Source organism: Aptenodytes forsteri, unplaced genomic scaffold, assembly GCF_000699145.1.
Source record: "Aptenodytes forsteri isolate BGI_AS27 unplaced genomic scaffold, ASM69914v1 Scaffold51, whole genome shotgun sequence".
In the NCBI taxonomy this organism is placed as follows: domain Eukaryota; kingdom Metazoa; phylum Chordata; class Aves; order Sphenisciformes; family Spheniscidae; genus Aptenodytes; species Aptenodytes forsteri.
The window spans coordinates 2,050,230-2,063,241 of record NW_008795495.1 but is presented as its reverse complement, the minus strand read 5'-3'; the positions used below and the strand labels follow the sequence as shown (position 1 = coordinate 2,063,241).

General features: G+C 36.5%; 1 protein-coding gene across 1 annotated transcript in view; it reads left to right on the top strand.

Annotated features, from left to right (window-relative positions):
• Window positions 1-13,012, top strand: part of DACH1 (dachshund family transcription factor 1) — a 213,215-nt gene that overhangs the window by 176,001 nt on the left and 24,202 nt on the right. Inside the window, 2 exon segments of the mRNA XM_019472688.1 lie at window positions 2,181-2,324; window positions 2,791-2,859. Coding sequence (XP_019328233.1) covers window positions 2,181-2,324; window positions 2,791-2,859 — 213 coding nt within the window.

The window sequence follows — 13,012 nt, the reverse complement described above, 5'->3', positions numbered from 1 at the left end:
TAACACAAGTCAAATATCTTTTTCTTTAGTGGCTACATCTGAATATTTTTGCCTTTTTTTGGAACGTTAAATTCACTGCTGCTACTGTATGTTCTACAGAGCTGCTCGCTTATTTACTGTACTGTTTCCTTCCTTCTTTGTAAATATTCCAATTAGTGATTCCTAAGGCTGTAGGATGTGTCTCATCAACTGGTGAAAGTAGGATAATATCTCTTCTGTGAGCAGCTACACAGTAAGGGCTTGCTAATTCTGGCTCTGACTGCTGTAGTCACATCTACAATGTGTCAGCCATGATGACATTTTAATTCAGAAAGCAACATATGTTTCCTTCTCATTTATTGCAATCACTTTCAAAGTACTTATAATGAAAACATTAAAACCGTGCAATGATTCAAAATGTATTTAGTTTAGCCTTTGTATAGATACTAGATGTTCTTTGATAGTATAAGCTAATTAGCCTGTAAAGTAGTTGGTACTATACAAAATGAGAAAACCAAAATTCCAGTGTCTTAGATGTAAATTATGTAGTTCTTCTGACTACAGGGAATGTGCTTATATTCATTTTGTGTCTCAACAGTTCTGTATAGCAACACAAAATATCCAAGATCACCCAAAAAGTGGTTATTCTTAACATATAAATTAAATAGTAATAACAATGACAGTTCCCTTTAAAAGTTTCATTGTTTGCATTTTGAGAAAGATACCACCGTCACAGACTACTGGAAATGGGGAGTATGAACTGGTGGAAGTATATTTTTACCTTTCCCAGCATTCATCTCTAGGCATGTACCAGAGGTTGCTTTGGAGTGAGATACAGGGCTAGATAGATCTTGGCAGTCAAACCTAGTATCACCTGGTATCTGGTTTTGGTAAGGATAATTCTCTTAGTGTGTGTAAAGAACTCTTTAGTGAGTACTTTAGTAGATAATTTTTTAGTTAGTGTCAAAATAACAGACTCTTCAAGAAAAGGTTATCCAGGAAGGTCTTATGAGAAAAAAGCTTACATGCATATCCCCGAAAACCCTAAAAGTGCTATGTGAGAAGGGTTGGGGTGTGGTGGGGGAGATAATGGTATGCTCTACGACTTTACATGATTTCTTTAGAGGCTCACTTTGGCTTTTATCGAGTAGAAAAATTGTTCACGTTATCCTTTTCCATCAGGAATGTAACCTGTGATATGTTCCTTCAGTTAGGGATCATGCAAGTCTTACTTTTGTGGTTGTAAGTCACTGGTAACATAGAAAAGAAAATTGTGATGAAGTTTCTTCCTGATCTTGCAATCCTTTTCCTTGTAAAATTTGAACTGAGGAAATACAAGGAAAACATTTTTCTAAATTAGGGCCTTCTAATGCTTAATTTTAAAATACTCCTTCCCTTCCTAATGTTTTCCCTCACATTTGACAAAGCAAAGTAATACTTACTTGGCTGGGGGGTCCAGCACGTAAAGGATTTGCTATGAGTTATTCAAGATTAGTTGGCTGATGGGACAGGAGCCGACAGAGAGCAAGAGAAAAGAGAAAGACAGAGGGAAATGTGGATAAGAAATAAATATGGGGAAGAGACCGGGCACCAACAGGTGGGATGGCTTGCAGGAAGCAGCAGCTTGGAGGGGAGTTAGAAACTTCAGGGCCTTTCCCTAAGGAACGAGGACCACAGCAGGGTGGGGGCTGAGCTCCTCCTGCAGCCCGGGCACCCAAGCAACCGGAGCTCCCTCTTGTGGGGGAGAAGCTGCAGGCGGGCAGGCCGGCGAGAACTTCATCCCTGTGCGTACACTAAGTGTGTGCTATGGGCAATAACAAAATGGTGGACTTAATCCCGAAAAAACACCGCACCTCCAGAGACAAAGGCGTATCTACGTCAGATGATGCAAAAAGTACATTTCATTGCCGGTTCCAAGATTTTCTGATTTGGACATTCACAGATTCTCATCTGTTTATTAAAAAAAATATATGCTGTAGCTGAATATCAACCACAGTTTTCAATACCATGGTATAGAACAGTAGCTCTTAGAATATCTCGGTGTGATTCCAGCAAATTTCAAGTAATTTAAATTGGTATTGTATAATTAATCAATTTATATGAACTGTTGCAGTTGTAGCGTTTCTTGGAACTCTTAAGAGGTAATCATGTAGCCACATTTCAGATCCGAATTTGAGCACACTGATTTTCTTTTTTCCTAGCAATAATTCAGAAAAGGCTAAAGAAGGAAAAGAAGGCAAAGAGGAAATTGCAGGAAGCACTTGAATTTGAGACTAAACGACGGGAGCAAGCAGAACAGACACTGAAACAGGCAGCTTCAACAGATAGTCTCAGGGTCCTAAATGGTAAGAAACCAATTTTTGCCTCTGTGTCATTAATTTTCAATTTATGTGCCAAAAGAAGCTTGTTATATTGAAAATTTATAACATGATAGGAGGGGGAAAAAAAAGAAAATCTCTTTCCTTCATTCAAGTGATGCCTCTCTCTTTATTGTTTTCTCACTTTATATAGTATGTGCAAATAAACTCACTAGACAGAATGTCCAAACTAGGACAATTTTATATTATTAGCTTGAGAAGTCAATTTTTTTTTTCTTCTTCTTTCTCTTCCCCCCTTTATGCTTGAAAAATCTATTACTCATTAATCTTCCTAGTCTAACAAAAAATTGTCCTGGCCTCCAGTCATTGTTCAACATTAAAAAAACTGACAAAGGTTGATTGTATTGTAATTCAGCATTGGAGTAACAGGTTGTAAAAAGGGCTATAAGAATCAAATGAAATATGTGTCAGTCTTACCTTTCTATGTTTCTAGACTCTCTGACCCCAGAGATAGAAGCTGACCGCAGCGGGGGCAGAACAGATGCTGAAAGGACAATACAAGGTAGGAATTTGCAAAAGGCTATAAATCTAGATCTTGCTATATGAGTTTTTCCTCAGCTTTAGACTGCTATTCAAGCATGTAGCCTACCATCTGGGCCACATCAAAACAAGTTCAAACAAGGTCAAGTTCATCTTGCTTGTTTATAAGAGAGAATACATTCTGTACTGATAGATTTTCTTTAAATTAATAGGTCATTTCTGTTTATACAGCACAATTAAAGAAGAATAATTAATTTGAAGCAATATTGGGTTGAATCTCAGACACACTGAATGCAGTTTTTGTGAATATCTATGGTTAGATTTGAGATAACAATGTTTTTAAAGGCATATTCGAAACATTTTGAGCCTTTTAACTATACAAATGGCTAAACCTAATGGGTAACATTCAAGTCATGATGAAAATTTCATAGCTAATATTCAGTGGCAGTTACTGAAAGGTATGTTTCAATAAGCTACTCTGAGCATTAATGATAAATAATCTGTTTATTCCCCTCTTGGATTTTTCATTTACCATATCCCATTATTTACATTTTAATAAAAGAAATCTGCTGAGTAAAATTATATGAGAAATACTAAAGAGAGCCATATTACTTCCCCTGTGAATCTAAATGTGTGTGTATATATATATATATATTGCACACCAAGAGATATTAGTAAAGAGCAAATTTTTAAGATAGTATTTATGTTATAATGTCTTCTCTAGTCAACAGGCTAAATCTACCTACATGAATACTAAACAGTAAAAATAGCATTTGTTTTCAATTGTAAATGAAGGTGCATTTTTCAGAGGCAAGCCTAAAATGATTAGCTCCAGTAATCACTCTCAATTGCCTTTATTTTGCATTTCGAAGTCAATCATCTTAACAGTACCATTTGACATCTTCTGTGTGTTATTTAATCACTTTTTCTAACTCCTAAAGAGTTGTTACTGGTGTGCCACAAGGAGGCTTTAACAACAGAATAAAAAGTCAACAAGCTTTTAATGTATTGAGCATATAATAAATACAAAAGAGGCAATAAGTTCTTATGTAGGACAAACACATGTATACAAACAAAAACATTTAGATTTAAAGCAAGTTATGTCTGCAAAGTCAGTAACTCAGAAGTTGGAGTATGCCAGATTAAATGTTGCCTGGGAAGTGGGTACATGTTATGAGGTTTGTTATTCCAGAATCCTACTTTCCTTCCCATAAAATGTATGCCTTATTCAAAGCACCATTTGACGTAATTAATTTAGTAAGAATCCAGTCATTATGTCACTTTGTTATAATCCAGTCATTTTGTTATTTTGTTTGGTGCAAAGACAGACTTCTAATTTCTTGGCAGGCCATTCTATTATACTAGTCACTGTAGTATCTGAGCTCTTTTCAAACATTAATTACTTTATCTTCAGATCATTCCTGCAAGGAAGTGAAGTTTATAGTATTCCCATTTGAAAGCTGGGCAATAGAGTCACAGAAAGATTAAGGTGACAAACTGCTTAACTTTTGAGTAGCTAGGACCTATTTTTTCAGGATACTTTGCATTTTTGGCTGATGTATTCAGTGTATTTAAAATCACTGTTCCTGTTGAATTCAGTTTCATTTATGGGCTGAGATACCAAGCTGGATATTTATAAAATGAGCAACACATAATTACTGAGTATTTTGGAAGTATGTATTCTGAAGGACTTATCCCAGACTACACAGGAACAGCACTTCAGCTTTTTAACCACAATTATCCATTCTTTTCCAGCTATCCTCCGCTTACTTATGCTCATTTCATATATATCCATTTCTGCAACAAATGGAATCAAGGACTTACAAGCAACATTCTCAGTAATGATGACCTTTCCTTGATTCATCTATCCAAGGTGGTGCAAGGAAAAAAAAAACAACCCACAGATGATTATTTAATTAAAGACTGGACCATAATATATTCTGATTGTGATATTGGATGACATTGCAAAGGCAACCTTAATTCTGACATTTCCTGTCTCTACTTTGCAGTCTTAACATATAATTAAAATAGGGTTTTTTTTAAAGAAAAAAAAGGAAAGAAGAAGCAAGAAATAGAGTTGCAATTTCTTATTGTTTAATTGTTTACAACAGTTGAGAACTTTTAGATCTACCACAATATGTAACCCTACAACAAAAATGTAACTGTAGGAGCTTATTGTCGTTGTGAATCAGCCATTTGAGGCTGACCGGTTTCAGAAATAGTTCAAGAAATAGTTAATGGCAGACGAGTTAATGCTAAGTGTCAGGACTCTTTGTGTTCACTTCCAATACTGGAAGGAGGATTCCCTTTCACCGTAAACTCCCTTTTGTCTGTGTCCCCTTTAGCACTTACCCCTGTTACTCCCGTATCTCTGTGTCCCAGTTCCTCCTAGTTTCTTCCTCTTCACTCCAATTCCAGCTTTTGTCAATGGCTAATCTCACTCTTTCCTGGCTCTACATTACATTGTGTTTCTTTTTTTCCTAACTTCACATTCTTCCAGCTTTCTCTTCTGAACTCAGTTTCATGCCAGTCTGATTATTTCTTTAATTACAAGCTCTTTCTCTTCTCAGTGACCCCCTGTCTCTGACCCTTCCTGTTGCCTCCTCCTCTTGTCCAGCCATTCTGAGAGTCCATGCTGCATTGACATTCCCCGTTACCAGCCTTTCCTGTTTTGCACCACATCTCCGTCTGTATTCTCTGCTTCCCCTCGCCTCCCCATCAAGCTCACGTTCCCTACTGCTTTCAGTACACATTCTGTTTCTTCTTCTTGCATCTGTCTGGATATCAGGGAGCAAAGCACTGAGAGAAAAGCAAAGACAATTTCTCTGTTCTTCTCAATATTTAGCACAGTAGCTCTTTGCAGGAATGAGGAGAGAGAGTTGCAGGGAAAGAACTGCTTCATTCCTGCAGCACCGGGATAAAGCATGCTCAGTACAGATGGGCTCCTTGGAGAATTTAGCTGCAAAACTCTACAAAAGCTTTCCAATGGGTGAAACTGGGATTTTTCCAACGCTACTTTGAATTTTCATCAGGGCAACAAAGACCATGTCTTTCCAATTCTGCAAAATTTCAATTATGTCCTTACATTTTATCTGTAAATGATATTTTGTGTACTCTGGAATGCAGTATAGAAGAATTATTATATAGAATATACAATATATTCCATAATAAAGAATATAATACTGTCTCTTTCATGTTTCAGGTTCTGGGAAAAAATACTTACTAGGGAAATACTTATGCCTTTCTTATTCCTCTCAAAAATATATCTTTATCTTGGTATCAAAGCATGTCTGGGTTAATAGTCTCCTTATCCACAATCATTAATTTTTTTTCAACTTACTGTATTAAGCATGCTATGCAGTTCTATAACTAATCAAACAAAAGTAGGAAAGCTGCAGTGTTCTGTGGGAAGTGAAATAATTGAAATACCAAGTGTAATTTCAGCATTTAAGAAAATATTACTCAAGGAAATCATAACTAAAAATAAAGATTTTATCTACTATATGTTATAAATAAAAGGATACTTGTCCACTTGAAGTTATATTTAATGATGATATTTTTAACTATCACTTTTGTGAGTAAGGAATAGGACTAATTTAAGCGTAAAAGGTAATTGCATTTGTCAATAAGGGGGGTACGTTCTGTTCTATTTTTCATCATGTAGCACTCATTCAGATTAACTTTTAGTTCATGCAAAGTCTTTTGTAAAATGGGAGAGGTAATAAAAAGAAATTTGACTATCAAAAGAAGCAATACAGGATATTTTAGGGTTGGGGTTGGGTTTTTTTAAATACTGGGTAGATAACAGTTTGCTGGAATATCCATAAAATGCTAACAAATAATCATAATAAATAACCCAATTATGGGTCTCATATTTTTTAACAGATACAAACAGATACTAAGCTATTAGGAACTGGTGTAGACACTGGTTTTAAATGTTTTCTTTCTTGCTTCTGTTTAAAATAATAATAAAGCTGATTATCCTCTTCTCCATACATATTGTAGGTTCACTAGATGCCTATGCCTAGCTCCCAATCCGGTTTCCCAAGACCCCCTCATCCCACACAAAAAGGTACCATACAAAGATAATGTTTGACTTTTATATACTGTTTTGTTACCAGACCTCTTACTAAGCACTAGAACAATGACATTTACTGCCGCTCTTACTTTCTTATTTCCATTAACTTTTTCTTCCCGATCTGGTTACTTACCATGTATTTGTCTGCCTACTTTATTAATTTTTCTTTTCCTCTGTAAATCCCACATTCCCAATTTTCTGTCTCCCAGTAGTTTCTTTCCCAAGTCCTGTACATTCATCTTCATTCCATTTAAACACCACTCCCTTTACGCATTATCTAAACTCCTCTAAAAATGTTCTGCTTCTGCACTGTCTTCCCCATTGACCATTCTTTCCATGGTCCCTTGTCATGTCATGTCTTCCTTTTCCCAAATCACTCCCAAATTGTTTTGTGCTTTTCTCCCAAAGTTATCCTGATAAAAACAAGAAGCTTAACCAAATTTTCTCTCTCTCAGGCTGCTATTTTGTTTGTCTTCTCCATTTCTTTCCTATTTTCTAGCAATTGCCTCAGCCTGTACCTTTTCTACTTTCTTCCAATTAATTTCTAACTTCTGCATGCCATCATTCCAGCTGCTTCTGAAACCAGCTCCATCATTTTCTGCTAACAGTCTTCTCACTCTGTTCAGTTCCTGTGATTTTGCAGGCCTATCTTTTTTTTTTCCCAAATGTCTGTTTGGGTTCCAAGAGACCCTTTGCACTTTGCCTGTCCTCAAAGTTTTCCTGTTGTACTCCACTCTTTCGGTCAATTTCTCCTTAATTACGCATCCTCCTCTAGGGCAATTTTTGTTCCTTTTGTCCATCAATCAAAACTTCATACCTCAATTCCTTATTCTGCTGCAAATATTTTTTTCCTTCTAGCACATTATCAGCCTTTCTCCAAATGAGTCTTTTATCTTACTCTCCATGTCCCTTAGAAAAATGAACTTATGCTTTCTAAGCCCTTTCCCACCAACTGTTTCTTCTCACCTTTTTCTAGTTCTCCACCTCTTCTGTAGGCTCATATTAACAGCGCAGTTAAGTGTAATACTAAGTGGCTTCAGAGGCTATGCTTTGCTGATGTAAGAAAAAGAACCACTCAGCTACCATGCACATAAAAGCTTCCAGGGCCACCTGTCTTTTTCCCTCCCAGAAAGGACAAGGCAGGAAATGGAGATGTTGAACAGATCCAAGAATAGAGAAAGAAAACAACTGCAACTCAGCACACTGACTGCATAGTCCTGTATGAAGTTACCTGTAAGGCCTCTGAAGGCTACTGAGGAAGAGTGAGAAAGAAATTACGACTTAACTTTGCCCCTACCAAGAACCTAGTGTATGCATTTTGCTGCCTAAGTACTAGGGGAAAGCTGCCCTGCAGCTGCCCTCCACATTAATAAAAATTGCTTAGATTCAGCTTCAGTCATTTGCCTGAAAACCTAACCTAAATTGTTTTCTGTGTTGGTTTGAAACTTGTTTAATCTATTTTTCAACAAGCAAAATCAGTGTAATAATCTCAGCAAATGATAGTCTTTGATTCTTTCTTGCTATATTTGTGTCTGAAAGATAGCTATCTGAAGGACTTCCACATTGAAAAGGGACTTTTGGTGGTTTTGTGAAGCTTGTGTGCACAGTTGCATTTCTGATGTATAAATCTTGGACAAAAGCATGTGGAAATGTGTGATGATATTTCTTATGAGATCAAAAACTTTATTGGAAAGGCCATTATCAAGGCTGTAAAGTCAAGCATTCCAAAATTAGGAAGTGGTAGAATTAAGGTTGTCTTCCGCACCTTTCTTCAACCGTCTTTGTGTATGCATCATGATATAATCTTTAATTATATGATTAGATACTGTATTTTTCACAGTACCCTGTCTCATTCAGTGCAGGGGACAAGGATGTAGTTGAATAAATGGATATCTATCCAATATTTTCTGTATCTTCATGCTCAATGTGTGTTCTTATGCTTTATATAATACCTGGTTTATTTATAATACTTTCATCATTAGTCATCATGCTTTACAGAAGAGATGTGAATGATTATCTCAATTTCTTTCATATGTTAAATCTTAATTTTGGCATTTCCTAACAGTTGAATATTTTGCTTCACCATTTGAATAATGTCCTAGGTAACCATTTCCTAGGGTTTTCTTTCTAACAAGTAAACTACAAAGTCAGAAGTTTCACTGTGAGATGACATCTTACAACCTTATGGACTTGAATCTTTAGATTCACAGTGATAAAGCTAACAAAATAACTGATAAACTGTAATACCTTATTATGAGCAGTGTGGTCTAAGGAATGACCGTTTTGCCGCGGGGGTTTTACAGATGCTTGTTGAGATAAATAAAGACAATCTTGGGACACATTTCATGGTCTTGGGCACAGAATCTTCCTTTCATTTTTCTTGCAACCTTTATCACTTTTAAGTGTCTCCATCAAGCTTTCTTATTCTTGTTTCTTCCTCATCTCTGGCCTTTGTATCAGTCCTAATATCCATTTCCAAATTTTATAATCTCTTGCCTCTTTTTTGTCTCACCTTTCAATACAAGTTTCTATTTATATCCAGTCATAATTCCAGCCTCTAATTTTAACTTCTACACCTAATATCCTTGTTAATCAAGATCCAGACATCTCCAGATATTGGCTTATAATACTCTATCCATATGCCACATATCCAGTTACTTGTCAAGATTTCTCCCTCTAAGAGACTTCAGATGACTCGGTCCCCCAACTTCAGTCTCAGTTACTGTCAGCCAACCATTTCTTATTACTAGCTCCCTTTCACAGTGTCTTCCAGTGCCCTGGTTTCTGTGTTTCTATCTATGTGTTTAACCAGTCTCAGTCACTCCCCCCAGTCACATTTTCTGTCTTTATTTCTAATTCCAACTGCATCAGACTTCTTGTCCTAATTTCTCTAAATCATAAGTTTTATATGATATTATGTTTGTAGACTTAGAGAAGATTACTGTTGGCTGCTGATCATAGATAGGACACATTTCCAGTGCAAGACTACTCTCAAATTAACTAATGATTTTTTAAAAATAGTTTTCAATATCCTCAAATGACAGGACATCTATTTTTTTTTCTGGGGGCATCAGTTCTCTTTGCAGCACATTTAACTGAAATGTCTTTTCTTTAGTCTTTCCTTCATTTATTTTGCCCATGATATTGACTGTGATGACCAGCATCAAGTCCATTTCTTTTATCTATTATCCTTCTGTAGAGTCCCTTCAATAATTGCATCTTTCTCCCAGGGCTTCTATCTCCTGTCTTTGCATTTCTGTCTGTTCCTCTCTGTGTCCCCCTTCCTCTTAATCAAAAGCAATTCCATTTGCTCCCATGGCTCCTCAAAGGCGAGGTCATCCATCTGTATAATGCCATGTAAACCAATGGTCATATATTCTCTACAGTATTAATTGCTTAAGCCCAAGAAAAGAAAACCACCTGATTCTTTATACATTTTACCAAGATTTTTCTTGTCTTTTTTCTCATTAAAACATCTTAGAAATGTTAAATATATATCAACTTGTAAATTCTGCATTTTGATTCAATTGACACTTGCTCATCAGTTATTCCATTTTTATTGCCGCTTAGTAAGCACTATGGATTTGTTGTTACTCATTTATTATTGCATGGGTCTTCTAGCAGAAAGGTGCTTGGGGTTAGTATAGAGCCAGGATTCTCAAATGGATTTATCAGGTCATTTTCAGAATGAAAATACATTTTCACTTTCCCGTGTGACATTACTTCTCCTCAGACGACCCATTTCAACACTGTTTCAGCTTCCCTTGCATTGTTACTTTCCCATTGTCCTTCCACCTCTGTTTCAACCTCCCCCCCTGCCAAATATTACTTCTGAATATCCCAAATCTTTCTTATTACGCCACTTCTTTGACCTGCGAGGCAATGTGTGTGTATGATCTGGAGCTATGTGTCTGCTGGTTGACCAGGTGGCTGACTAGGAGGTACATGCATTCTGAGGGATCAGTGACAAGCTAGGAGACATGCATTTTCTGCTGGACATCTTCTCGCTGCCTCTTGGCAGCTGGGCAAATCAAACAGTACATGATGCTTCTCAGCAGCTGATGGGCCAAACAAATGGTTTTTCAAGCTGCAAGAGACCCACGGCCCACCTGTTGTGCAGGCCTGCTATAAAGGTTGAACATTTCAGCAGGGAAAAGAAGTCAGGAGCTGGAAACAAAGCTGTCAGAAGCCTGGAAGGCAAAGCGATTTTTTTTCTAGATATATTGAATAACTGCCCAAGGAAACATCTGCTACTTAGCTAGGCTGTTTATGGAAACAAGCAGCTGACTATTCTAGACCCATAGAAATATAAAAAGGTTCTGTGAAGCAGCAATGACAAAACAGCAGACTGCTTTTTTTTTGGAGGTGAACTTTTCTGTGATTTTTAGGCCACTTAGCCTGTTATTCCATTAGGCCAGATTTAAAAAAAAAAAACAAACAAACCTAATATTTTCCATTTAATTTGTCAAGAAAAAGTCTTTTTTTAGCTTAGGAGTCATCAAACAGTAAGGTCTGTCTATGTTTGTGAAATACCATGTCTTGTGAGAGTCCGACTTTCAGCAATCTGACAGATAGATTTTGCGTTTTTCTTTTTTCCTGTCTGATTACCAGGTTTCTTCCTTAAGTTTTCCATTCTTAAGATTTCTGAAGTTCAGTAAGACAACTGGTTTCAATCCCTACAGCTTTGGTTGACTGCAGACATGAGACAGGATTGTCTCTGTAATGTGACTGCCCTCCTTAGGGTTATTCTAGCACCTCTAGGTAAGAGTAGTGATCTGAGCTATCAGAAAAGTGTGAAAAAGACAACAGAATGGAGCAAAGCTGTTGGTGACCCACTAGGGAGTGATGTCTGCTGTCTTGTTATTGATCCTTCTCTGCATGCCAGAGTTTGTCAAACAAATTGATGCATTGATGAAAACGTATGCACATGCACTGTTCAATTTTAGAAGCTGAAGGATAGTGTGTTTTCTACACTGCTCTTCTCTTTTGTCTTTCTTATGCTCAAAAAAAAAATATGTTCAGATCTAGTGGTGGTGTTAAAGGGGGCAAACTGTTAGAAGTTCAGTGTCTAACCCTCAGTGACATTTAGTGGAGCTGCTTTACTAACTCCCTTTGGTTAGTCCACCCGATTCTATTTTATTTTTGCTCAGTCTTCCTAAAATATTTGCTGGTTAAACGTTGTTCCTATTTGCAGTAACACATACTTATAATGCTTCATTTTCCTTCTGATTAGTGCCTTAAACTTCAGCTGCTTTTTGACTGCACTGTGTAATGCCTTGTATTAATGTCAGGGTCATGCACTTATTATTCATCTGTACAGTGCTATGCACTTCAATGAAATTATATACATAATAATAAATAACAACATTAATCTGTGTGTACCACCTTGAATTTCATTACTGTTGCAGAAGGTATATCTCTGAAAATAGGTGCTCTAATTTTTATACATTTTAGAAAGGGGGGCTCTCTCCCTGTACACTAATTTAAATATTTTATTTTATTTCCCCTAAGAAGAATAAGACTTACTAGCTTTACCAGCTCACAAATTTTAAAGACATTAGTTTTACTGATTTTTTTGGCTTGGCAGACAGCCCAGTATAGTTCAGATTTTAAACCTAGATTGTACATTAGACATTTATGACATCTCTTGCTAGTTTGTCTGTCTTTTACTGTTGAAATCTGAATACTCAATGAGGAAACATACAACAAAGATTTATTTTGCTTCATATTCCCTTGACCATGAATAAATACTGAAATTATCTTACAATACATGGAAACCAAACAGTAATATGTATGTTCCCTATCCCCCTGCCCAGGAGTCCAGCACTTTGGCAGGTTTTCAACCCAAGCTAATCAATTAAAGACAACATTGATTAACTTAAACAGAAGGTGGTATTGATTGCAGGCAGTAACCTATAAATAGACGATTGTTTCATAGTGTTCATAGGTCATTGTTAGCTACACCTTTAAACTTTAAGGTACATAATCCTGTTAGCTATCACCCAAAAAGCAAAGGAAGTTAATAAACGGTTATATATATGTTGCGAAGTATTCTTATAGAGCCCCCTCATTCAACACTTATACTCTTACATAAACT